Below are 24968 nucleotides of genomic sequence, written 5' to 3'. Positions count from 1 at the left end.
ACCCCGAGGCTCCTCCTCTCCAGGGAGCACCAGGAGTAGGGACCCAGCCCTTCTGTGATCAGTGTATGGTCGCCATGCTGCTAGCGAGAGAAGGGCAGGAGGATGCAGGAAAGGCACTCGGGTGGCCGGTGGGACCCGCGTGCCAACGAGAAGGCAAGGCCAGCGTGCAAGGGATGGGGCCATATGAGGAGCTGGACACAGGTGTGGTCAGGCACTGGGAAGGCTCGGCTGACAACAGAGCACCCTAGAGCATCTTCTAGGGTCAGACAGTGCCCACAGCCCTGCCACCAGGCTCCTGCCACAACAGGGGAGGGAGGGATGGGGGCCTTGGCCACACCGGGTCTGTGGCCCGTTGGCTTAAGAGCTGTGCAGGACATGTCCAGACAGCCCAGCTAGGGGAAGTGGCCAAGCTCTCCAACTCTGCACCTCCAAGCATCTAGCCGGCTCCTCGGCAGCAAGACAGAGAGCCAAGTCTGAGTTAAAAACATTTCAATGACACGAACACTTGCACTCCCGCCTGCCTGCCCGCCCCAAGTGCCTGTGCAGAGGGCGCTGGCAGGAGGGTCCTGGTGGCATCACGCACTGACCCCCAGGCCCTGGGCTCCCACACCTGCCCCACGCGCCAGGCGCTCCATGCCAGGCAGGCGGGCTGGCCCCAAGGTGCCATCTTCACTCCATGGCTGCTCTCAGCCAAGCAGGAGGAATGAGGAGCAAGGGCAGCTGTGGTGGTCACTGTAGCAGAGGGCTGGCACAGCGGGCCCTACCAGTTCTGGTTGTCCCAGTCCTCATCAGCAGGGGCCAGGGGTGTGGCCTTCTTGGCAGCCTTGACCCTGGCCTCACTGCCGGTGCCCTCCCAGCTCTCCCAGCCATCACTGTTGCTGTTGCGGTTGGACGAACCCCACACATCCCAGCTGTCTGAGCTCCGCTTCTCGGTGGAGGCATCGGCGCAGGTCCAGCTGTCGCTGCTTGGGGACGCGGCCTTGGGGGGCTCGGGGCTCCCGAAGCTCTCCCAGAAGTTCTGGTCCAGGGCGCTGCTACTCTGGAGGCTATCGCCACCACCGTCCCGGGCACCGGGGCCCACAGGAACGCTGAGGGAGGTGGGCGCTTGGGTCACGGCTTGCCCGGCTCCACGCTTGGCCCTGCTACCCGCTCAGCACCCAGCAGAGGACACAGCCCACCCAAGCCCATGGCCAGTCACCCACGGGTAGGCAAGGCCTTTGCAACGATGGTGGAAACAGGAAAACCTAGATGCCCCCAGGCCCGCCCTGCTCTGCTGGCCCCGTACCTCTCTGAGGAGTCCTCCGCCTTCCCCGAGAAGAAGGTGGTAACATCCCGCCAGCCCTTGCTGCCGGCGCCCTGCACCTGGAAGCAGAGAAGGGTTGAGCAGGCACCCCATACGCTCACGTACACACAGGCACATACGCACACACACAGGATTCAGACACCAGGGAGCCTGGTCCACAAAGGACAGAGAGCACACACACCACGCTCGGACACACGTGTGCTCACAGCGGCAGGGCTGCCCTCCAGCTCCTGCGGCTGCCCCAGGGGGACAGCACACAGGCACTTACCCCGGGAACGGCCAGGCAGCAAGGACAGAGGTGGCAAACGGTTAGTGGCTGACAGTCCCTCCCCACCGAGCCATCTCCACATGCAAGCCACAGGCGCTGGCACAGCCTTGGCCCCTTGGGGTATGAGCAATGTGGAGGTGGCTCGGCAGAACCCTACCTTGGACGCCAACTGAGAGACCCCAGTGGACATGTCCTCAAGCAGTCTGCCCTCCTTGACCTATGGGGGAAAGCACGCCATGGGGCAGCATGCAAACGCCTGCCCCATGCCCCACAGCGTCTCCAGGCCCCCGTGGGCTGGCACCTGCCACACAAGCTGCTCCAAACCTGAGCCCACAGAGCACAACCCCCCCACCAACTCCGCCTCTTGGGGCCTAGAGCAGACAGGCTGGGGAGGGGAGGGCTGGAGGGGAGAGGCTGGTGGGGGAACAGGAAGGGAGAGGCTGGGGGTGGGCGCAGGAGTGGAGAGGCTGGCGGGGGAACAGGAGGCAGAGCCCAGGAGGGTGCAAGACGCACCTGGGCTAGGCTGAGGACGCTAGCTGCACACAGGACCCAGTGAGGTCTGGCTGGCCCTCCAGCCACGAGCCGCCTTCCAGTGCCTCCCTGTACCAGCAGTCAGCACTGCTGAGTGCCCACGCCCTGCACCAAGCCCCACCCAAGCAACTTTGAAATCACCCCTCAGACTGTGCTTCCGAGTTCTCATCTCAGTCTCTCGGGGTCTGAGACCTGAGGACAGCACTGGGGAGCAGGGACTCCACCATGCTGTGCTGCTGGGGGCTGACCAGGGACAGACCCCCAAACCACAAAGCCCTCAGCCCCCACCAGAAACAAGGGGTCAGGCAGGGGGTCCCAAGCAGGTCAGCAGCTCGCTGCTGCCCCCTTACCTTCTCCTGCGCAGGTCGGAGAATATTCTCATTCAGGCTGTGACCCAGCTCCGAGGCCTGCAGGGGTGGGGGGTGCTGGCATGAGTGCTGGCAGCTGCTGCCCCCCATATTCCAAGGGGACCACAGGTCAGGCCCCCGTTCCTGGAGGCCCAGCTGGCACAGCTGACCTCGAGCCCACCCGCTGGTTGGGTCACAGGAAAACCAAGTGAGCACACACGGCCTCTGGCCGCTGGGAGAGGAGGGGAGATGGGAGCGGGCGCAGGGGATCTCCCCAGCCAGTGGCCACAGTGACTCAGCAAGGGCATCCCGCCAAGCAGCCCACGGGCACACATGCACCTTGGACATGGGACACGCATGCGCCACGGGTGAGGGTTTTACCGGCTCTGGCTCCTGCCTGGAACCCCACAACTCGACCCAGGCAGCAAGGAGACAGGTTAGAGAGAACAGGTGTGGGAGCAGCTCTCACGACCCCCACGGCCCCGCCGAGGCCACATGCCTGTGCCTCTCCCCAGCTCACACCTTTAGGAACCCCACAGGACCAGGAAGTCAGTGCCAAGAAGTGCACGGCAGCAGCAGCAGGGCCTGGAGACTCGGCCAGGGCCAGGGGAGGACACTGGACCCCAGCAATGACCATGGGTCACCCGCAGGGGCTGGCAGTCACGCTGCACCCTAGCGCCACCTAAACTGGAAGCTACCGCCCCAGCACTGTGTCCCAACGGAGAGCCCAACTGCATGGCGGCCCCACCCCACACCAGTGTCCATGGTCTGGAGGACCTGAGGAGACACAGCCTCCAATTCCGCTAAGTGAGGGTGGCCCTGCTCCTGGGCCCAGAACACACGGCCCCAGAACCAGGAAGAACCGGCAGCTGTCAGACTGTGAGGGCCCCACGTGCAGCAGCCTCTCCCCAGGTACCTTCTGACTTGCTTGGGATCCAAACTTGGTAGCCTAGGAGAGAAATGGGCCATGAATCAGCTATAGACCCTGACATGGGCTTCTGCAACCCACCGCTCCCCACGATCTGGGGGCAGGTAGACAGAGGGAAACCTCCCCGCCATCACCAGCTAGTGCTCGGGAGGGCCAGAGGCAGGCTCACAGGACCCACTGCCCAGTTGCCAGTGAGGCGCGGGGCATGCACCTGCGTGCACTTGCAGCTGAGGCCTCAGGCCCATGTGCCAGGTACCAGCCACTTGGGGTCAGCTACTTACACCCTCCTTAGCTGCTGAGGCAAACTTGCTCGCTCCGGTGGTGAAACTGCTCCAGCCCTGGGGGAGGTAACAAGAGAATGGCACATGGGGCACCCACAAGAAGTATGCCCGTGCACACAGGTGCTGCATCCTGCCTCCTGAGAACAAAAAGCCCTTCCGGGGCCCACGCTGCATACAGCTCCTGGTTCCAACCCCAGCTGCTCCACTTCCACACCAGCCCCTACTGGTGGCCTGGGACAGAACTGGAGAATAGCCCAAGTGTGTGGGCCCCTGCACCTGCACAGGGAACCTGCACGGAGCTCTGGCTTCAGCCTGAACCAGAAGAACTCTGTCATCCTGTCAGATAAGTTAATTCTAGAAAACAAACCCAAATGCAAACATCTGTTTCACATCAGGGACTAAATGCCTGACACCACGTGGGGCTGGCATGTGGCGTGGGGCCGCACGCTGCCGGGCACCCACCGAGTAAAGGGAGGACATGGCGCTGTGGAGGAAGTCATCCTCTCTCTTCAGGGGTGGCACCGTGTTCCCAAATCCCACATAGCGGTTCTCTGGGGCCCTGAAAACCAGACAGCCAAGACATAGCAGCAGGTGCTGGCCGGCGCCCGAGCCTGGCAACAGAGGCACAGGGCCACTGGCCACCCCGGAGGACCCCAGCAAGCAGGGCTGGCTGCCGGCAGCTCTGGGGAGGACAGCTCCGATGGGCAGATCCCAGGAGGTATCTGGGATCACATGGGGGCTGGCCAGCTGAAGCCAGCAACCCAAATGTCCACGCATGCATGGTCTCACCCATGACAGGAGCCGAGGTCATCGTTGAGCCAGTCCTCGAAGGCCTTCTCTGAGGAGGCGCCCACGTTCTGAGGCTGCCCAGAGGCCCTACAACCAAGAGCCACGTCAGTGACCCAGCCCCGGCCGCGGGAGGCAGGTACCCACAGTAGCCCAGGCAGCGCCAGTGAGGCCCGTGGGGACAGTGTCCATGGCGCACGCAGGGAGCTGGCCTGGGGCCCAGCCACTCTGCCTCGGGTCCAGTTTCCCCCACTTCACTTCCTGCCCCACCTCAGCTGGCCCAGCCCTTATTTGGCAGCCAGCTGGGGAGTGAACCAGCAGCTCCAAGCTCCCCTGCTGTTACACTGCCTCTCAGTCCTTTTCAAAATGGGCAGAAATGGAGCCAGCACAGCAGCACAGTGGGCCAATCCTCTGCCAGTGGTGTCTGTACCCCACAGGGGTGCCGGTTTAAGTCCCAGCTGCTCCACTTAACCAGCTTCCTCTTTATGGCCTAGGGCCTGGGGCTCCTGTACCCCCATGAGAGCTGGAGGAAGCTCGTGGCTTTGGACTAGCCCAGCTCCAGCCACAGTGGCTGTCTGAGGAATGAACCAGAAGATGGAGGAGCTCTATCCCTCTTTCTGTTTTAACTCTTCAAAGTAAAATAAATAAACCTCTAAAAATAATTAAACAAGGCCGAACAGGGTAGCCTAGCGGCTAAAATCTTCGCCTTGCATATGCCAGGATCCCATATGGACGCTGGTTCTAATCCCGGCAGCTCCACTTCCCATCCAGCTCCCTGCTTGTGGCCTGGGAAAGCAGTCGAGGACGACCCCAGGGCTTGGGACCCTGCACCTGCGTGGGAGACCCGGAAGAGGCTCCTGGCTCCTGGCTTCGGACTGGCTCAGCTCTGGCCGTTGCAGCCACGTGGGGAGTAAACCAGCAAACAGAAGATCTTCCTCTCTCTCCACCTCTCTGTAAGTCTGCCTTTCCAATAAAAAATAAATAAATCTTTTTTTTTTTAAAGATTTATCTGTTTTTGAACCAACCCAGGAATTGCAACCACCAGCTGATTGGAGCGATGGACGGTGCCAGGCCCTGTACTTGTTAGCACATACAAGAAGTTTCTTTGGAGATCTTCCTAATCTAAATGCTGGACTCAGAACCCTAACGAAGAAAAGAGAGAAGACAGAACAGGTCAACCAACCATCTCAGCTATGATGGACTATGTCAATCAGTGGATTTTTCAAAGATCTCATAGTGCTTGGAGTGGCAAGATTGACAGTGATTCATAACTGTGGCAATATCAAGACCACTTGAGCAAGAACCTCAGAGCATGCCCTATATCCGGGACCTGGGGAGGGTGGGAAATTGGGTGGGCTTCTCCCTTAAATACCCCCCTTTGAATATGAAGCTAACAATATGGAAAACATACTAGTATTATCCACTTTCCTGTAGCCCTCGAACCTTCTTACCCTAATTAACTATGTAAAGAATGTCAAAATAAAATTTATTAATAAGAAAAAAAAAAAAAAGAAACAGAGAAAATAAAATTTTTAATGAACTATCAAAAAAAAAATTGGCCTTTCAAATAAAAAGAAATCTTAAAACAAAACAAAACAAAAAAAAACAACCTAGAAAAAAAAAAAAAGATTTATCTGTTTTTATTAGAAAGGCAGATATACAGAGAGGAGGAGAGACAGAGAGGAAGATCTTCCATCTGATGGTTCACTCCCCAAGTGAGCACAACGGCAGGTGCTGCGCCAATCTGAAGCCAGGAGCCTGGAACTTCCTCCAGGTTTCCCACACGGGTGCAGGGTTCCAAGGCTTTGGGCCGTCCTCAACTGCTTTCCCAGGCCACAAGCAGGGAGCTGGATGGGAAGTGGAGCTGCCGGGATTAGAACCAGGGACCATATGGGATCCCGGCATGCTCAGGGCAAGGATTTTGGCCACTAGGCCACGCCGTTGGGCCCCCAAAATAAATAAGTCTTAATAAAAGGAAAGTAGTTAACTGGCAGAACATCTTCAATGCAGGTCCAGCAGCTGCTGTGGGGGAAGCCGTCAGGGCTGAGTGCCAAGGAAGGAGGGCTGGCTCTGGTGTCCACAGCCACTTCCCAGGCCCATCTCACCCACATCAACCTCCACCCAGATGGGCACGAGCCTCACAGGCTGCACATGGCAGACACAGCTCAGAGAGGCAGCATGCTGCCCGCATGCGCCCACACCCTCGTACCTTGGTGGGGCTGACTGGACATTCTGAAAAGGCTACTTCTCCCACAACCACCTGGGCACACTGCCCACCAGGCCTAGGAGTGGGATCAGGCTGGACCTGGGGCCTGGGCATACAAGGGCAGGCCTGACCCAGGGCCTGGCGGGGCCTGGAGGGAGAGGGGTGGGCCTGACCCAGGGCCTGGCAGGGCCTGGGGAGGCTGGGAGGGAGGGGCAGAGCTACCGGCAGGAAGAGGCTGAAGGTGTCCTGGGCTGCGGTGGGGTCCAATTTTGGGCAGGCGATGACTCCAGGGACCATGCTCTGCCTTCAGCCAGAGTTGCCACCTGACGGGAAACACGGGGGTGAGGGACAAACAGCCCGCCCAGCCCTTCAGCCACAGTGGACAGAGGCCAGCCTCGCTGTGGCCAGAGCACAGGGACCCCACCCGGATAACACGTCCCAGAAGTCTCTGGCCAGGGTGAGGGCCGCCCACCTGGCCTGCTGCTGCACTTCTTCCCCCACCCGTCGGCCAGACCCGGCAGAGCAGGTGCAGGGCTGGGGCCGCCCACCTTGTCCCGGAACAGGGCTGCAGCCCTGCTGTTGTACTTGTCCTGCAGGGACCAGCTGGGGTCGTAGTCTTCCTGTGACTCCAGGAACTCCCGGAACTTGGCATTGCCACCAACCTTCATCTTCTCCAGCTCAACCTCTTTCCACTTGTCCATCGTCACGGAGCGCACAAAGCTGCGAAGCAGGGCTGGCCTCAGCGCCAAGTCAGGGCAGCCACGCCATAGCAGGGCTGGCCTCAGCGCCAAGTCAGGGCAGCCACACCATAGCAGGGCTGGCCTCAGCACCAAGTTAGGGCAGCCACACCATAGCAGGGCTGGCCTCAGCGCCAAGTCAGGGCAGCCACGCCATAGCAGGGCTGGCCTCAGTGCCAAGCTGGTGGCCAGGGGAGCCATGCCAGGGAACTGACCTGAGGTGCACACCCAGCCCGCGGTGTCTCCCTGAGCACTCCAGGCAGATCCAGACGCCGTAGGTCACGCTGGCCCACTGGGGGTTGAACGCGCCACACTCGAAACAGACCTGCGGGAGGCCACGCATGGCTCAACAGGGTTCAGTCAGGGATCCCAACACCACACGATGAACCCCAGAAACCAGACTCAGGGGTCCCTGGGCAGCTCTGCATGGCCAAGGATGCCACCAGAAACCCCACTGCCTAAAAGGCTCAGACAGGAGGCCAGGCTGACACATTCACTGCAGGAAGGCCGGCCCCCATGCCAGCCCTCGCCCCTGCCTGGTGCCCTGGCCACCTGCCCCCACCACTGCCTTCCACGCCCTGCCCTCTGCCCTCCGCCCCCTGCCCACCAACCCCTGCCCTTTGCCCTATCCCCAGGCTGTGGCCATGCACACTCCATGCCACTTACATTGTTCTCATCCTGTACCCTGACTTCCTTGAGAACCTTCCGGGTCCTGGGGCTGGCCATGGCTCTATAGAGAAAAAACATCGCACACAGGCTCCAGTACACGGCCAACGAGGAGCCATTGGCTTACACCAGCTGGCGCTGCCAGTCCTGGCTGCTCCGATCCCATCCAACTCCCTGCTTACACTCTGGGAAAGCAGTGGAGGGTGGCTCAGGTGTTAGGTCCTTGCACACCCGTGGGAGACCCAGACGGCAATGGAAGGTCTGTCTTTCACTTTCTCCTCTCTGTCCCCTGACTTAGACGGGCCCAGGGCACACCAGCCAGAACATGCCTCTCGGGGCACTCACCCAGCCACCAGACTCATTCAGTTCCTGGAAATCTTATCTCCAAGGAGCCACAGACCCCACCACACTGACTGGGGCGGCTCTCCCACCCAGGACATGTAGATCCTGCAAGGCTGGCCCTACTGCCCATCCACATGTGGGAAACACAGCGCTCCCCAGAGGAAGGGGGGCCCTCCACCTGCAGGCTGACTCAGCCCATAGGGGCCTGGTAGACAACTCCTCACAGGCGCAGTGACCTGAGAACCAAGGCCGTTGAAGTGGCTGAGGCCGAGATCCCCAGCACACTGCCCACCCGGGGGCGGAGACCCCCGCACCGCGCCCACCCCGAGGCCGAGACCCCCAGCACAATGCTCACCCCGGGCCCAAGACCCCCACCCCGGAGCCGAGATCCCCACGCCGCGCCCACCCTTGGCCGCCTGCAATGGAGGCGCAGGGCCATCCTCTAGGTCAGACCCAAGGCAGCGCGGACGGGGCTGCAGTCGCTCCTACGTGGCCCAGACTCCCCGACACGTCAGGGAGTTTCGCGGGGCCCGCGAGTGATGTCATGCTGACGCGACCGGCCCGGCAGCCCCGACACAGCCTGTCGGGGTCGGGTCCTCCCGCGGAGGGTCCCCTGCGCTCGGGGGCCGGCGGCAGCCGCGGCCCAGCTCACCTGGCGGGCGGGCCGGCTCCGGGACCACGACGCGGCGCCCGATGGCCGGCGGTCACCCGCTTCCGGCTACGTTGAGCGCTGCAAGGCCTCACGGGAGGCCGCCAGCGGCCGGGGCGGGACTTCCGCCCGCTCGGGTCCGGTCGCCACGGAGACGCCCGTCCCTTCCGGCCTGGGAGGCCAGCCGGGGTCCTCCGTCTCCCTGCGCCGCAGCCCGAGCTCCGTCAGGGTCACCGGCCGTCCCCGCTGCCCGCGGGCGCTCGCGGGGAGCTGTGTCCAATGCAGGGCGGCGCTGCCGGCCCCGAACCCCCTGCAGCTCGCAGCCGGACACGGGGGTCTGCAGCCGGGACGCGGACAGCGAGGCTCCCGGAATAAAGAGGCCAGTGCCGTCTGCGTGCGCCAGTGCTTTATTCTCAATCCAAGCGCTCAAGCAGGGGGCGATGGACGCGTGCGGACAGGGCGCTGTCCCCTCTACAACCACAGCAGTGTCTGGGGGCAGAGGGTCCAAATGAGGAGTTGGGGCCCGAGGAGCCGCCAAGCCGCCCTGTGCGGGCAGAGGCCGCAGGACGCTGTGCGGGGCCGGGACCGAGACCCCTTCCCGCGCCCACCCTGTGACCGAACCCCCGGCACACCAGATCACTCACCCGGCCTAGGACAGGAAGGTGCGCACGCAGCTGCGCACGGGGGCGCGGCAGATGGGGCACAGGTGCAGGTTGGGGGCGCACTGGGTGCAGACCAGGTGTCCACACGGCACAAAGACTACGGACACGGCCTGGTCCAGGCACACCTTGCAGGTTCTCTCCTCCTGCAGGCGCCGAAGCTGCTCCTCCACCGCCGTGGCCGCGGCTCCTGGGCCCGAGAACCCACGGGTCCTCAGCGGGGAGCCCTGCAGCTCGGCCCCGCCCACACCGAGCCCGGCCCCGCCCACCCGCCGGCTCCCTCAGCGGGGAGCCCTGCAGCCCGGCCCCGCCCACACCGAGCCCGGCCCCGCCCACCCGCCGGCTCCCTCAGCCGGGAGCCCTGCAGCTCGGCCCCGCCCACACCGAGCCCGGCCCCGCCCACCCGCCGGCTCCCTCAGCGGGGAGCCCTGCAGCCCGGCCCCGCCCACACCGAGCCCGGCCCCGCCCACCCGCCGGCTCCCTCAGCCGGGAGCCCTGCAGCTCGGCCCCGCCCACACCGAGCCCGGCCCCGCCCACCCGCCGGCTCCCTCAGCCGGGAGCCCTGCAGCCCGTCCACCCGTCGGTCGGTGCCGCCCACCAGCCCGCCGGTCCGCCCACCCGCCGCCGGCCCCGCCCACCCGCCCGCCGGTCCGCCCACCCGCCGCCGGCCCGGCTCCTCCCACATTGTCCCGAGCCTGCACCTGGCTCCCTGGGGCTTTCGCGCTGGGCCTGTCTTCTGGGTGTGAGCACCTCAGGGTCGGCTCGGATGGGGGCTGCGAGAAGGCAGGAGAGCGGATTTCACGCCAGCCAGGCCCAGACAAGCCTGGCTGCTGGTAAGCTCCAGCTCTGACCTGGAAATGGGGAGGTAACCCCAAAACAGCCTAGACATCCCGTTCCAGCTGCCCTGGAGGGGCCAAGGCGCTGCAGCATCCAGTCCCTTGGGCAGCGCAGGGCTCCATGGGAGGCCACAAGGTCTGGGGGAGCAGGGGAGAAGCAAGGGGAGAGATGGCATCCAGGGGGTAGAGGTGCCTCTGGCCCTCTCTGCCCAACCCCTGCTCTTGCCCTGGGGCTTGGTCACCTCTGCTGCCCTAGGGCACTGGCTCCAGGTCTCTAGGGGCCACCAAGTTGTGGGAGAGAAGCAGGCAGCCAGCAGGTATCCTGCAGCACCAGGCTGTGGCCCATGGTACGAAGTGCAGGGTAGACCGGATTCTCTGACCCTGGGCAGCAGTGGGCAGGACCACAGACACCCAAGACATCTCTGGCCCTGAACACTGCCAGGGAGGGCCACCTTCACGGCTCAGGGCACCAGTGGAAGCTCTCCTGCCCCTGGCCACACAGCTGGCTGAGACAGAGACTGACCCGAAGTTGTGGAAACCAGACAGGACCCGTGACTCTCAGCTCCCCAAAGCTAACCCCTCCTGAGTAGCATTGGCACCTGGGAGCTCCTTCCATCCCCCCCTGCAGGGCACCTGTGTCCACAGAAGGGAACAGCATGGGGCTCACACTGTGGCCCTCTCCCGAGGCGCTGGCAGGGGTCACGGCTGCTGGTTCTTCCCAGGGTGCCTGGAAGGAGTGTTCCTTGAGGACATGCGGGCGCAATGGGTCCCTCGGCACCACCCTGCAGTCTTGAGTCCTGAGTCCTGGCAAAAGGGGGGACTCACCCTGGACCCAAGCAGGTGGGAGTGTGCCGTCTGGATGGTGTGCACAACGTTTCTTCCTTTGGAGCGCAGCAAGAACTGACATCTGCGGGGGAGGCCCCACAGTTGGAGCTGGACCTAGGGCTCTCTGAGGGCCCCCTCCCAAGGTCAGGGAGCCCGCAGCAGGCAGTGAGACCCCCACGAGTTGGCACCTGCTGCCGCAGACAGCCTGAGCCCACAGGGCAGGGAAGGTGGGGCCAGCTGCGCTCAGGCTGTTACCTGGGAAGCCACTTGGCGTGCTCTGTCCAGGGGTCATCCCTATGGTCCCAGCTCTCCAGACCCCCATAGCAGAAGAAGCAGCGTACCTTGTCCTGCTGACCTGGGGGGACACACAGGCTAGCCCCACAGCCCCATGGGAGGGGCCCCTAGCGTCTGGGTCAGGAACGTGCTGAGCTGGCATTTGCCATTGTTGGAGGTGGCCCAGGGAGAGAGTGCCCAGGGGTGCCTGTGGCTGCACTGGGGGTGCCCATGGGCCCCTCACGGAGCCATGGGCAGCAGAGACCACAGGTGGGGCTGTCACAGGCACCCCCGCCCCTGACCTCCTCCAGCCCCACTCAGCCGACTGCCAGGTTCACCCGTGTGGAAGAAGCCAGCAGCAGCCAGTGGCTCGGGCTGCACTCCTGCAGCCTGCGGCCAGTCACAGAAGGAGGCCAGCCGCAGCTCCTCAGAGCCCATGCCCGGGCAGGCCGGCCCCACGGGGGGGCAAGTGCTCCCAGCCCCCTCCTCCACATCCTCTTCAGTCAGGGCACGCAGCTGGCCCAGGATCTGCCCGTCCACCTGGTCGTGGCCTCCCTGGGCATCCTGGGCCAGGACACGGACCCTCGGAGAGAGGGGCCCCCCCAGAGGCCCAGTGGCTCCAGGCGGGGCCCCGGCTCCAGCACCTAACCCTGTGCTCCGGCACCATGGAGCTGCTGGCTCTGGCCAGTCCTGGAATGTGTCCAGCACGTCCCCCCCACCCGCCTGGTGCTACTGACGCCTACAGTGCTGGCCTCCCCCTCATTGGCTGGCCGATGAGCACAGGCACAGCCAGGGCCTCCACCAGAGCCCCAGGAGCGGGGAAGTGGAGGCTGCAGGGGCAGCAGGGTGGCAGTCAGCCGGGATCATGTGTGCAGCAAGGCCTGGGGCCCTGCAAGACTGAGGGGGGTAGGCACAGGCTCAGGCTGTGCTCCGCGTGGTCCACAAGGGGAGGGGCCCTGGGGCAGCAGGGCCAGGGTGAGGGCTCAGGACACCTGCAACCTTCTGTTTATGTTATCTTGCAGCAACTTGGTCTACTTGCAAGGCCAAGTTACACAGAGGGAGATCCTCCATCTGCTCGCTCCCAGATGCCAGCACCCACCGTGGCGGGACCAAGTCCAGCAGCCTGGAGCTCCGGTGAGAGCAGCCCAGGCCCCTGGGTCGTCCTTCGACGCGGCTTTCTGGACAGTCTATGAGGAACAGAGGAGGTGGCTGCCCTGGTCGGTGCTGACAGCTTCCTCAGCCAGGTGGGGCCAGCGCCAGGGGCTCCCCTGGCCTGGCAGCCTCCTCCCCTGCCCCGGCCTAGGCCTCTAGGAGCCCCTGGGACCTGCTCGCTGCACTGCTGGCCCTAATGCTGCTGCCCTCTCCCTCAGTCCCCAACACTCTATTCCCAGGGACCATGTTGGCTCTGGATGCCAGGCCATGCTGGGGTTCAGCTGTTCCTCTCCTGGCTGCCCAGTGCCCCTCCCCCCACTTGGCTGGGGCACCCCAGGGCCTGGGGCATGGAACCTGCAAGGCAAGGAGTTTCTGGGGCCCCCAGCCTCGGAGTGTGGGTGGGGCCAACCTGCTCCTGGGGGGCAGAGCCCAGGTCTGCTAGAAGCACAAGGGTTGGAGACCCTCTCTGCGGACGGCGGGCGGGGTCCTGGGTCCCCACTTTCCAGGGCAACAGAGGATGTGGCCTCCTGAACAAGTTGTTGTGAAGTGGGACGGAGCCTGGGGCAGGGGCTGGAGGCCCTCCCCTCGGGCCATCACCCACAGGACCCTCAGCTGTCCCCCCAGTCTGCTCTCTGTGCCTCGTGTGACATCCCCCAAGCTTCCTGTTGATTATGTAATCACCAGCAGCTAAAAATAGCCATCACATGCCTGTTCCGGAAAGCGTGGGAAGACGGAGGGAAGAGATGGCGGCTGGGCTGCTCCTGGGCTGGCAGGATGAGCAGGGGAACCAAGAGTCCTGCCCGTCTCTGCCGGCTCCTTTAGGATCCTGCTTCCCCTTCCCTGCATGCTCACGCCTTGGCTCCTTGTCAGGACTGAGGAGGCTCAGCTGTGTGACTCAGGGTCTCTGGGAGCCAGGGCGTGAGATGGCCGGCGGCCTGCACCTGCTCCTGGCACTCACTGGAGACGGGGGAAACGGGTGATGCCAGTGCGGGTGGAGGAGCTGAGCCACACCCCACTGTATCCCCCGGCCAGTGGCCACACAGCTCCACTTTTTGTGCTCCCAAGCAGAGCAGCCGGTGGCAAGCCCAGTGCCTGTCACCCAGGCCAAGGTTGCCTCTTCCAGAGCGGCGAGAGCCCAGGACCATAACATGCACGCTGACTGACCAAGGCCCTGCTTCCTGTCATCCCTGGGGCACCAGAGGGGCCTCCCCAGTCCTGCTGGGGGTCTGTGTGGCAGAAGCTTCTACAAGGAGGTCCAGTTCACTCCAGGGCTATCCTCTGACGGGGAGTGTTGGGGCTTCGTGTGGGTGGCCAGGGTGGGCAGGAATCTCCAGACACAGGCTCCTGGCTTCTTGGGGTTACGCAGGGGGGTGGGGCAGGAACCCCAAAAGGGATGCCGAGCTGAGCTCCTTGGTACCCAGACCTGGGGGTCCTACAAACTTGGTGACAGGGCAGGGTCTGTCTCCTGGCTGCAGGCCCTTCACCTTGGGGGAATTCCGTCCCCGTGTATGGTCACCACGACCACTGTCACCCCCCACACACATACACACACGTTCACACAGAGCAGGCAGCAACCCAAGTGGGCACAGCCCAGGGTTCCAAGACCCGACTTAGAGCTCCCTCTCCTGGCCAAAGAGGAGGTAACAAACAACCCAGCAGTGGACCACCGTTCTGCCAGCCACCGCCAAGGGGCCCTGAGTGTCCACAGCTGCGGGCCAGACCCCAGGGGGCTCGGTGTGTGACAGCCCCAGGCTTGTCCACGACGTCGTCCCCGAAGCAGCCCTGGTCTGGGCCCGCGCACTGGGGCTGGACCCCATCACAGGTGATGGACTCGCCCACAAGCCTGCCCGTGGGACGAGAAGTGTGGAGGTGGTGCTGAGGGGTGGCTGGTCCAGGGCTCTGCATCCTTGGCATGTGTCTCCGCCCTAGGCCAACAGCGCTGCACATGGCCCTGATACAGCCTCCAGGAACTAGGCTGCCATAGGCTCAGGCAGGCCAGAGTGAGGCGGGTGCCCTGATGGCCGTGGGTGAGTGTCCTGTGTGGCCACTTGTCCTGTCCAGCAGGACAGTCAACGGGGGTCGCAACCACCTAGGAGAGATTGGGGGACAAGAGACACGAAGAATGGACAGCAAGACAGGATGTCTGATCAAGCTGTCAGTTTATTGATTTTAGTTGAGGGTTTTTATATTCTTCAGTAACTAAGGCTCAGGGAGGAAAGGAGAAACTAGGACGCAAGCCATGGTCTCCAGACCGATTGTTCTTGAGCAGTCACCACATCAACAATAGCATAGGTAATCAGTAACATGATGTCGGCAGGTACAGCATAAATCACATTCTAAAACAGTTGCTAGAAACAGTTGAAGCTAAGCGTGTGATTAGTTTCATAACTTCTTTCCCAAGCATCTAGCCAGCGGGAGATTTTCCACTGGCCCATAGTTCTATATTCAAAATGGCTTCAGTGTGGCTATAGTACACGGCTCCTGACAGCCACTGGCCAGGGGGAACCAGACGCTGAGTGGGCCGGAATGGATGTCAGAGCCGCCAGCGAGCCACACAGCGTGCGACACACTGTGACAGACACACTACACCTTCTCCTCCCTGGCAGGGCTGCAGCGGGTGAGCCCTCAACGCCCCGCCTGCTGGGGCTCAGCCCTGCCCTCCCTGGCATCTGGCCCAGGCGGGTCCAGCCATGGCGGCCCCTCCCTTGCTGGACTGCCTGTTGTTCTGGGTGCAGGTTGTGAATCGCCTCAAGTGGGTCCCTCTCCACACGCCCCACCGACGGTCACCCTAGTCACTCTGCTGCAACCTCTGGTAGAGCCCTAGGGTCCTCAGTGTCCGGGGCTCCGCCAGGCCCAGGTGCATCACCCCTTCCTGAAGGCTGCAGCCCCACCCACTCAGCCTGGGGTCCCCCCCCACACACACACCAGGCAGTGTCCTTGGGGCACAGGAAGAGCTGCTGCCAACTCACGGGGGTGCTGGGGGCAGCTTCCTGTCACCCAGCTGTACATGCCCACACCTGGATCCTTTCTGAGGCTTTGTCAAGGGTGAAGCAGCCCCCAGCACGGGTGGGTGGGGGCCCAAAAGGAGCCCATCTACCTGAACCAGCCTATGAGTGGCACCAAGGGGGTGGGAACAGGAGGGCAGGTGATGCTATCCGGTGGGCAGTGTGTGTTGCCAGCCCTTTGAGGAGGGGGGGTGCTGGCAGGTCAGAGGGTTGCAAGAGGGAGGTGTGGGCTGCGGTGTGGACCACCAGGGGCTGCAGACTCCCATCAGTGTGTCAGGAACTGGACGAGAGAGCAGTGGGTAGACACACACCCACTGCCAGGCTCCCTCGGAAGGGCTGGGCGCCTCGGCCTCCACCTAACACTCGGAGTACAGATGATATTTTCTTGTAAACCAGTTGGCTGTACGACTATGAAATGAGTAAGAGCTGAGCTCCCAGCTGTCTCAGGAACCCACCTGCCCTTGGCCCCTCTCCCACCCAGGGGAGGGGGAAGCTAGCTGTCTGGATGCTGCCGCCTCAGGCTACTCAGCCAGAGTGGGGGCACTTCAGTAGCGAACTCACAAGTGAACCCCAAATTCACGCCGTACAGGAATGGGATCTATGCAGACAGTTATGTAGGGTGTGGTTATCCTGGCGAGGGTGAACTGCAGTTCATGAGCCTGCCCCCTTCAGCCAGCAGGGTGGCCAGGCGCAGCAGCATCCCCTGGGTGCCACCCTGATGGCTAGGAGCCCTCCCTCTACTGCTGGCCTCTGCCTGCCCGCTCCTGACGCTGGTGCAGCATGCGTTGCAACAGAAGCACGGGACCCGGCCCAGCGCGGTAGTCTAGCAGCTAAATTCCTCTTTTTTTTTTTTTTTTTTTTAAGATTTATTTCTTTGTGTTGGGAAGGCAGATATACAGAGAGGAGGAGAGAAAGAGAGGAAGTTCCGATGGTTCACTCCCCAAGTGGCCGCTATGGCCAGAGCTGCACCAATTGGAAGCCAGGAGCAGAGTCCCAAAGCTTTGGGCCGTCCTCCACTGCTTTCCCAGGCCACAGGCAGGGAGCTGGATGGGAAGTGGAGCTGCTGGGATTAGAACCGGCGTCCATATGGGATCCTGCAGCGTGCAATGCGAGGACTTTAGCTGCTAGGCTACCGTGCCGGGCCCTAAAGTCCTGCCGAGACTGGAAGCACAGCAGCCCAGGGTGCCCTGCGGTCCCGACCCCCGGCCGCGACCACCGCCTGACCCAGCAGGGCTGCACCGCCCCCGGCGCCATGTCCCCTCCACCCCCGCTCGAACACGGAAGGAGCACGGGCGCTTTTCACAGACTCGCCGGGCGCAGCCACGTGACCCAGGACCCCGCCCCCGCCGCGCGACTTTGGGACTCGGGAGCGAAATGCATCCCGCGGGGCGCGGGTGCGCAGGCTCCGGTGCGACGGCAGGGCGCCGCTCCCGGCCTGCCCCGCGCGCGCTGACGCCGAGCCTCGCTCCTGCCGCCGCCGCAGCCGCCATTGGAGCCGGCGCCCGCCGCCCCGCGAGCCTTCCGCCCGCCGCGCCCGGGGCTGGGCGTCGCGGTCCGCGCGGTGACAGGCCGGCCCTGCCCGGCGGAGTCGATGCAGCATGTCGGCCACCAGCGTGGACCCCCAGGTAGGGTCGGGCTTCGGGTCTCGTGGCCCGTCAGGAGCAGCGGGCACCTTCCCGGGCTGGCCTCGGTGCCTCGGGGCGGGCCGGGAGCGGGTTCTCCCCACAGTAACTCGGTCTTTTTCCTCCGGGTGCGTCCGGCCGGCGCGGTGCAGAGAACAAAAGGACGAGAAACTAAAGGAGGTGAGCGGGGCGGAGCGAGGCGCCCTGGGGGTCGGGGGGCAGAGGGTAAGCGACAGGGGACTGGGGGGGTGTCAGGGACGGGGGGCAGGGAGCCATGGGGCTGGGGGTCAGGGACGGGGAACGGGGGAGCCACGGGGCTGGGCTGGGGGTCAGGGACGGGGAACGGGGGAGCCACGGGGCTGGGCTGGGGGTCAGGGACGGGGGAGCCACGGGGCTGGGCTGGGGGTCAGGGACGGGGGAGCCACGGGGCTGGGCTGGGGGCCACAGTGTTAGTGTAGATCTCAGGTGCTATCCGTTTTACCAAAACCTAGGTGTGGTTGCTGGTGTTACCTTGCCAGTAGCTTGCTTGGTCAGCGCCTTAGCGAGGTGGTGGCTCGCACTGCCTCCCTTGGGACTTGAGCTGGGCACTGGCCGGGCCCCGCTTGTAGCAAGGGAGGGACGCTGAGCTGACTGCCGGCGGGGACTCACGGAAGAGGCCGTGTTGTGCGACTTGCTGTTCCAGTGCCCACTGGTTCCTTGCCTCAGAAGGACGCGGTGCCCGACGGCGACTTGGAGCCCTATCTGTCTGGACTGTCGAATCAGGTGAGTGTCTCCCCAGGCTGGTTGTCGGCTACCATCCTGTGCCCACCGCCCGGGACACGGGGCAGGTGGCAGAGGATGCTGCCAAAGTCAAGGTGAGAGCCAGGGTGCAGGCCTGGGCCTGAGAGACTGCGGTGTGAGGCCGCGGCTGAATGCCTGCCGCCAGGTTGGGGCCACTCGCCCTCATGGCAGACGCCATTGTGGCTCAGTGTGACACCAGCAGAAAGCCAGGGTCAGGGGCCGGGACTGCAGCTGGCTGTGCCAAGTGTGGCCGTGGCTCCCCGCAGCCCCACAGCCCTGCAGCCCCGCACCCCTGGATGCTCCCCTCTCCCTTGGAGAAGGATCACCAGTAAAACTTTGTGACTGGACCCCCTAGGCCTCTGACCTGTGTAGGTTAACTGACATGGTGTGGCGAGAGGGCATTGTAGAGGCGTCCCAGCCCTGCTGCTGTGTGCCAGGCCTGTGGCATCCAGCGTGCTTTCCCTCCCGCCCAGGGCCATCAGCGGTGCTTGAGCCTCGGGCTGAGGAGCCTGTGGCTGGAGGTGAGGACGGAGTCAGGCGCTCTGCTGGGCAGTGCCCGTCTTCCACCCATGGTGCAGTTGATGCGATGGGAGTGTTCTGCCCAGACACTGAGCGGGAGCTGTGCTGACTGACGTGTGTCCAGTGAACAGGTTTACTCGTTGGAGAGGTAGAGCAGCGGGCAGGCTTCCCCGCCTCGGCCTGCTTCCCACAGGGCAGCAGCGGCAGGGTCGTCGCCCAGGGCCGTGCGGTGTGCTCGCATATGGGTTCATGATACTGACTTGCTGTCCCACCACGCCAGCCCCTGAAATGTATGAAGTACAGCTTCCTCAGTGTTTGAGAGCATAACTTAAAAAGATGAGTTAATGGGCCCAGCGTGGTAACCTAGTGGCTAGAGTCCTCGCCTTGAATTGGCCCACGAAGCTGATGTTCTGTCAGGTGGTGGAGGAAATAAGGCGGGGTGATGGCTGAGCTGTGGGATGGAGGCAGGCGTGGACGGGCAAGGCCAAGAGGAGCAGCTTGCAGGCTGTGAGGCAGCAGTGGTGCTGCTGGGCGATGCCATTCATGGAGCCTGGCGGGCGAAGTCCTTGCGGCCGCTGGTGAAATTGATTGGAAACATACAAATTAAAAAAAGAAAAATAAAGAGGTCTTTCATGCGCTGATTTAGTTCCCCGATGAGTGCAGCAGCTGGAGCTGGGCCTCCTCAAAGCCAGGAGCTTCTCCCAGGGCTTCCATGTGGACTCAGGGGCCACGCTGCCTTCCCAGGCTTAGGAACAGGGAACTGGATTGGAAGTGGAGCAGCCAGGACTTGAACCAGTGCCCTTATAGAATGCCGGCACTGCAGGTGGTGGCTTTTACTCACTGTGCCACGGGATCAGCTCCTGTCTAGCCACTGTCAAAGTGTTTTGTTGTTGATTTGAAAGGCACAGTGACTTTCTGCCCAGTGGTTCACGCCCCAAATGGCCATAGTAGCCAGGAACTGTGTACACTAAGCCAAAAGCGGGACCTGGGAACCCGTCTGGGTTTTCCACGCGTGTAGGAGGGCCTCGGGCCTGAGCCACCAGCTGTCCTCCCACGTGCCTCAGCAAGGAGCTGGGTAACTGCAGCTGGGAGTTGAACTGTCTGTCACTCTAAGGGGGACGGACGCCTCCTGCTGGAGCTTAGCACACTGCAGCGACATCGGCCTCGGCTCTTGGGGACAGCACTGCGCACGGCCCGTGCAGGGGCTGGTTGCAGCCGCCACTCTACCTCCGACCCAGTGCCTCTTGAACCGCCAGGTGGAAGGCCTCCTCCTATCGTCTTTCAAATAAATAAAGAAGACTTAAAAAAGCAAAACAACAACATCAAAACCTTTTTTTTTTTAAGATTTATTTTCATTTTCATTACAAAGTCAGATATACAGAGAGGAGGAGAGACAGAGAGGAAGATCTTCCATCTGATGATTCACTCCCCAAGTGACTGTAACAGCCGGTGCTATGCCGATCTGAAGCCGGGAGTCAGGAGCTTTTCCCAGGCCACAAGCAGGGAGCTGGATGGGAAGCGGTGTCACTGGGATTAGACAGGCGCCCATATGGGATCCCAGAGCATTCAAGGCGAGGACTTTAGCTGCTAGGTCACTGCCCCAGGCCAACAACAAAAGCTTTGCAGTCTGCCTGCACCCCTGTGAGGAAGCCCAGGATTGTTGGCTCCTGCGAACACGGTGCTCCGTGGGCTAGGCCCTCCCAGAGGGTGAGTGCCAACCTACAGCTCTGAGCCCCGCGGCTGGCTGCTGGCCACACAGGCCTTCTCCCACACTTTAGATCCCTTGGCAATGCGCGTGGAGTGGTTCGGCTGGCTCGCATGACCTCACTGTGGGCCCCTGCCGGCGGTGTATAATGCGTCGGCAGCCTGGGTGCCCCCAACTCTGCTCCTGTGGTAGTAGCCCAGGCCCGGGTCTGAGTCCTGCTCAGTCTGTGTGTGGCTGGCAGGCCGTGCTTGGCGTCTCCAGGGTCTCTTGTGGCCAAGGTGGTCTGACTGGGCGTGTGCTTGTTTCCACAGAGTAACACTTACCCCTCCATGAACGACCCTTACCTGTCCAGCTACTACCCACCGTCCATCGGCTTCCCCTACTCCCTCAGTGAGGCACCGTGGTCCACTGCGGGGGACCCTCCGATCCCGTACCTCACCACCTACGGACAGCTTAGTAACGGAGACCACCACTTTGCGCACGATGCCATCTTTGGGCAGCCAGGGGGGCTCGGGAGCAACCTCTACCAGCACAGGTTCAACTTCTTCCCTGAGAACCCGGCTTTCTCCACGTGGGGCACTGCCGGGTCCCACGGGCAGCAGGCTCAGGGCTCGGCGTACGGCAGCAGTTACACCTACCCGCCCAGTTCACTGGGGGGCACAGTGGTGGAGGGCCAGGCAGGCTTCCACGGCGACACCCTCAGCAAGGCCCCTGGCCGGAACAGCCTACAGCAAGGCATGGTCAGCCTGAAGATTGGGGATGCTGCCGCCTCTGCCATCAAGACTGTGGGCTCTGTGGCCAGTAGCGTGACGCTGGCTGGTGTCCTTGCCAGTGGTGCGGCAAACGTCAGTATGCCGGTGTCAAAGCCAGCCTCATGGGCTGCCATCGCCAGCAAACCTGCGAAAGCACAGCCCAAGACGAAGGGCAAGGGTGGGTCTGTGATGGGGGCCGTGCTTCTGCCTCCGTCCCTAAAGCATAACATGGACATCGGCACCTGGGACCACAAGGGGTCCCTGCCCAAGACCCCGGTGCCCCAGCAGGTTCCGTGCCCTCAGGCTGCCCCCCAGCCTCCCCTGTCGGCCCATCCGCAGCAGCCGAGCCCTCAGCCACCACCCCCGACACGCTGGGTAGCCCCCCGCAATAGGAATGCAATGTTTGGGCAGGGTGGAGGGGCCGGCAGAGACAGTAATGGTCCCGGAACTGGCCAGGCCAGCTCTGGCGCAAGCGCGGACTCACACCCGGTGCTTGAGAAGCTGAAAGCCGCGCACAGCTACAACCCGAAGGAGTTCGATTGGAACCTGCGCAGCGGCCGCGCCTTCATCATCAAGAGCTACTCTGAGGACGACATCCACCGCTCCATCAAGTACTCCATCTGGTGCAGCACAGAGCACGGCAACCGGCGCCTGGACAGCGCCTTCCGCGCCTCCGGCAGCAAGAGCCCCGTCTACCTGCTCTTCAGCGTCAACGGGAGCGGGCACTTCTGCGGGGTGGCGGAGATGAAGTCTCCCGTGGACTACGGCACCAGTGCGGGGGTCTGGTCCCAGGACAAATGGAAGGGCAAGTTTGACGTGAAGTGGATTTTTGTCAAGGATGTGCCCAATAACCAGCTGCGGCACATCAGGCTGGAGAACAATGACAACAAACCCGTCACCAACTCGCGCGACACGCAGGAGGTGCCCCTGGAGAAGGCCAAGCAGGTGCTGCGGGTCATCGCCTCCTACAAGCACACGACCTCCATCTTCGATGACTTCTCTCACTACGAGAAGCGCCAGGAGGAGGAGGTACGCAAGGTGCTTTCCGGGCGGCTGTGTGGCAGCGGGCGGGGGGGCAGAGGCTGTGTGGCAGCGAGCGGGGCTCTTCCTGCCAGTGCCACCAAGAGGACCCATGGGGGCACTTCCAGAGGTGATCCTGGGCTGTGGGCCTGGCAGGGATTTCTTGATTGTTCTGACAGATGATGATGATCTTGAACTTGCAGCTTTGGTCGAAACAGGAGCACACAGGACACAGCGGCCCTGCTGCTGCTCAGGACTGGCTGGCTCAACCTCCGGGGGCAGCATTGGCTGACCCTGGTCACTCTGCAGGCCACTTCTAGTTTTGTTTAAGAAGCTGGGGATCTGCTGTCTGGAAACTTTTTTTTTAAGATTTGTTTATTTTTATTGCAAAATCAGATATTCAGAGAGAGGAGAGACAGAGAGGGAGATCTTCCTTCCACTGAGTCACTCCCCAAGTGAGTGCAACGGCTGATGCTGCGCCAATCAGAAGCCAGGAGCCAGGCGTTTCTTCCAGGTCTCCCACACGGGTGCAGGGTCCCAAGGCTTTGGGCCGTCCTCGACTGCTTTCCCAGGCCACAAGCAGGGAGCTGGATGGGAAGTGGAGCAGCCAGGGTATGAACTGGCGCATGCAGGGCAAGGACTTAACCAACAGGCTGCCATGCTGGGCCCATACAAGCTCCTTCTTTGGGTGCTCCCAATGGCAGGAGCGTGGCTCACACTGACACATTCTGGCCCAGGGGCCAGTGGCTCCCAGGCGGGCTGGGAGGAGGCGTCGGAGGCTGTGCAGGCAGAGCCTGCCCGCACTCCAGTAGCTGTCTTGGTTTCCTGAGCGAAGGGAAGTTGTGTTGAAGGGCAGGTGCATGTGGGCCGAAGGGAGGTGGGCTCAGCAAGTGCCCCAGCTGAAGCCCTCTCCCAGCAGCCAGTGCACTGCCCGGGTGCTGGGGCCTGGGAGCTCCGTCTCCTGGTGGGAGATGCCCACCCAGGCGCTGCCTTGGCAGTACCAGACTGTCAGGAATTGGGAAGCAGAATTGGGGCCGTCCATGTGCTTGAGTCAGCTTGAACCGCAGCACTGCCGTGTCAGTTGGGTTAAGCACATACACTGTGCTGCCTGTCCCAAGAATTTCTTCAAAAAAAAGTTTCCCCAAAGATTTATTGATTTTTATTTAAAGGTGGAGTTTGACAAGACAGACACAGAACTTCCCACTTGCCGTTCACTGCCCAAGTAGCCTCACTGGCCAGAGCTGAGCCCCTCTGGAGCCGGGAGTCTGCTCTGCTCTCCCGGGCCACAGCAGGGAGCGGCATCAGAAGTGGAGCGGCTGGGACACGAATCAGCCCAAGTGGGGTGTTGGCTGTGAGGTAGAGGTTTAGCCTATTGAGTCATGACAGCAACCCCTAAGCAGTTTAAAGATTTATTTTACTTTTATTGGAAAATTAGAGAGGAGGAGAGACAGAGAGGAAGATCTGTCCATCAAGTCACTCCCCAAGTGAGTGCAACGACCAGTACTTTGCCGATCTGAAGCCAGGAGCCAGGAATTTCCTCCAGGTCTCCCACGCAGCTGTGGTGCATGGTCCCAAGGCTTTGGGCCGTCTTCCACTGCTTTTCCAGGCCACAAGCAGGGAGCTGGATGGAAAGTGGCGTCACTGGGATTAGAACTGGCACCCATATGGGATCCTAGTGCATTCAAGGCAAGGACTTTAGCTGCTAGGCCACTGCGCCGGGCCCCCTAAGCAGTTTTAAAGAATGCTAAATAGAGAATATGTAATTGTTTTAGTTTTAAACTAGAGGGTGGGAAGGAACATGAACTCCAGCCTGCGGCCTTGGCGCTCTCCCAGAGCCCGGCACCAGGAGTGAGGGGAGCGCCTTGCCCGTTGCCCTGAAGACACACACAGCCCGTGCCTGACAGTTGAGGGAGGTTACCCTTGAGGTGTTAGTGTTGTTGCCTTTTGTGTCTCCGTTGAAGGGGTCTGGGTGAGGTCTACAGGGAGACCCAAGTGGGTGGAAGCCACGTGTGGGGCAGTCCCGGCCTGGCTGGCCTGGTCCGGGAAGGGCCCCAGCTTGTCATGCCCTGCACACTCTGCTCACGCCCCAGTTGCCTGAAGCAGCAGCGCTCGACTAGGCCAGAGCCCGGAGTGGCAAGGACCCAGGTACTGCCTGGATGTCTGGCACCTGCTGCCTTGGGGGGCTGGGGGCTGAGCCCCTAGCACGGAGGGGGTGACGCATCGCAGCATCTGGCTGTGCGTGTCCCTGTATGCCCTCTCCTGACCGCCTGTTCCTCCTCCTCCCAGGAACGGCAGAACCGCAGCAAGCAGTGAGGACGAGGCTACAGCACAGGTCCCGATGGCGTGGGGCTGCGCAGGGTGGCCCGGGCCTGGCGCCGGGCGGCGTCCGAGGGATCCGAGTCTGCTCGCTCTGTGACACTATGTAGAGCTCACCAATAAAGGAGTATTTTTCTTGTCAGCTTACCAGTCAGACTGACCTCACATGGAAGGGGTATCCTGGAGGACAAGCGGAAACCCAGGGCTCCCTGAGTGAATTTGGTTTTATTTTTTATTTTGGTAGAAATGATGATCAGTGGTCCTTTTTATCACCTGCTTTCCCTGCCACAGGCCCCGAGGAGGGTCACCCGCTGGCCACGCCCGTCCGTTCCGATAAGCCACGCAGACCCTGCCCTGTTGCTCCCATGCGGCTGGTAGCCCCCCTCACGGCAGGGGAGGCTCGAGGCCTGTGGTCAGCAGGCCCCACACCCGCTCTGCCACCCATGTCGGTTCCTCACTG

The 24968-nt window shown here is 62.4% G+C and overlaps 3 protein-coding genes across 12 annotated transcripts; 1 reads left to right on the top strand and 2 right to left on the bottom strand.

The window, feature by feature from the left end:
• Window positions 1-474: 474 nt before the first annotated feature.
• On the bottom strand, window positions 475-9125 carry ARFGAP1 (ADP ribosylation factor GTPase activating protein 1). Of its 8 annotated transcripts, none has more exons than XM_040988283.1 (13): window positions 9048-9125; window positions 8054-8117; window positions 7603-7712; window positions 7199-7370; window positions 6873-6973; window positions 4448-4534; window positions 4121-4217; window positions 3659-3715; window positions 3366-3398; window positions 2453-2509; window positions 1729-1788; window positions 1286-1362; window positions 475-1088 (listed from the first exon to the last, which is right to left on the bottom strand). In XM_040988283.1, exons 2-13 carry the CDS (start codon window positions 8111-8113, stop codon window positions 761-763), a joined length of 1239 nt encoding a protein of 412 aa, XP_040844217.1. In that variant the 5' UTR covers window positions 8114-8117; window positions 9048-9125; the 3' UTR covers window positions 475-760. The 8 variants fall into 8 exon arrangements, with proteins under 8 accessions (XP_040844217.1, XP_040844209.1, XP_040844210.1 ...); XM_040988275.1 differs by lacking the exon at window positions 9048-9125 and adding an exon at window positions 2831-2860 and having other exon boundaries at window positions 8054-8125; XM_040988276.1 differs by lacking the exon at window positions 9048-9125 and adding an exon at window positions 2831-2860 and having other exon boundaries at window positions 1286-1356; window positions 8054-8125.
• On the bottom strand, window positions 8054-17394 carry BIRC7 (baculoviral IAP repeat containing 7). The gene is made up of 9 exons (XM_040988180.1): window positions 17060-17394; window positions 14506-14632; window positions 11976-12201; window positions 11620-11719; window positions 11365-11446; window positions 11230-11266; window positions 10405-10476; window positions 9689-9893; window positions 8054-8117 (listed from the first exon to the last, which is right to left on the bottom strand). Exons 1-8 carry the CDS (start codon window positions 17392-17394, stop codon window positions 9694-9696), a joined length of 1179 nt encoding a protein of 392 aa, XP_040844114.1. The 3' UTR covers window positions 8054-8117; window positions 9689-9693.
• YTHDF1 (YTH N6-methyladenosine RNA binding protein 1) lies at window positions 17280-24650 on the top strand. 3 transcript variants are annotated; one of them, XM_040988266.1, is made up of 5 exons: window positions 17280-17419; window positions 17569-17596; window positions 18099-18178; window positions 20732-22201; window positions 24479-24650. In XM_040988266.1, exons 1-5 carry the CDS (start codon window positions 17393-17395, stop codon window positions 24503-24505), a joined length of 1632 nt encoding a protein of 543 aa, XP_040844200.1. In that variant the 5' UTR covers window positions 17280-17392; the 3' UTR covers window positions 24506-24650. The 3 variants fall into 3 exon arrangements, with proteins under 3 accessions (XP_040844200.1, XP_040844198.1, XP_040844201.1); XM_040988264.1 differs by having other exon boundaries at window positions 20732-22210; XM_040988267.1 differs by having other exon boundaries at window positions 17391-17419; window positions 17908-18178; window positions 20732-22210.
• Window positions 24651-24968: the final 318 nt, after the last annotated feature.

This window comes from Ochotona curzoniae, unplaced genomic scaffold, assembly GCF_017591425.1.
Source record: "Ochotona curzoniae isolate NIBS_2020 unplaced genomic scaffold, NIBS_Ocur_1.0 contig_48, whole genome shotgun sequence".
In the NCBI taxonomy this organism is placed as follows: domain Eukaryota; kingdom Metazoa; phylum Chordata; class Mammalia; order Lagomorpha; family Ochotonidae; genus Ochotona; species Ochotona curzoniae.
The sequence above is the reverse complement of the archived record's forward strand: the minus strand, read 5'-3'. Positions and strand labels throughout refer to the sequence as shown.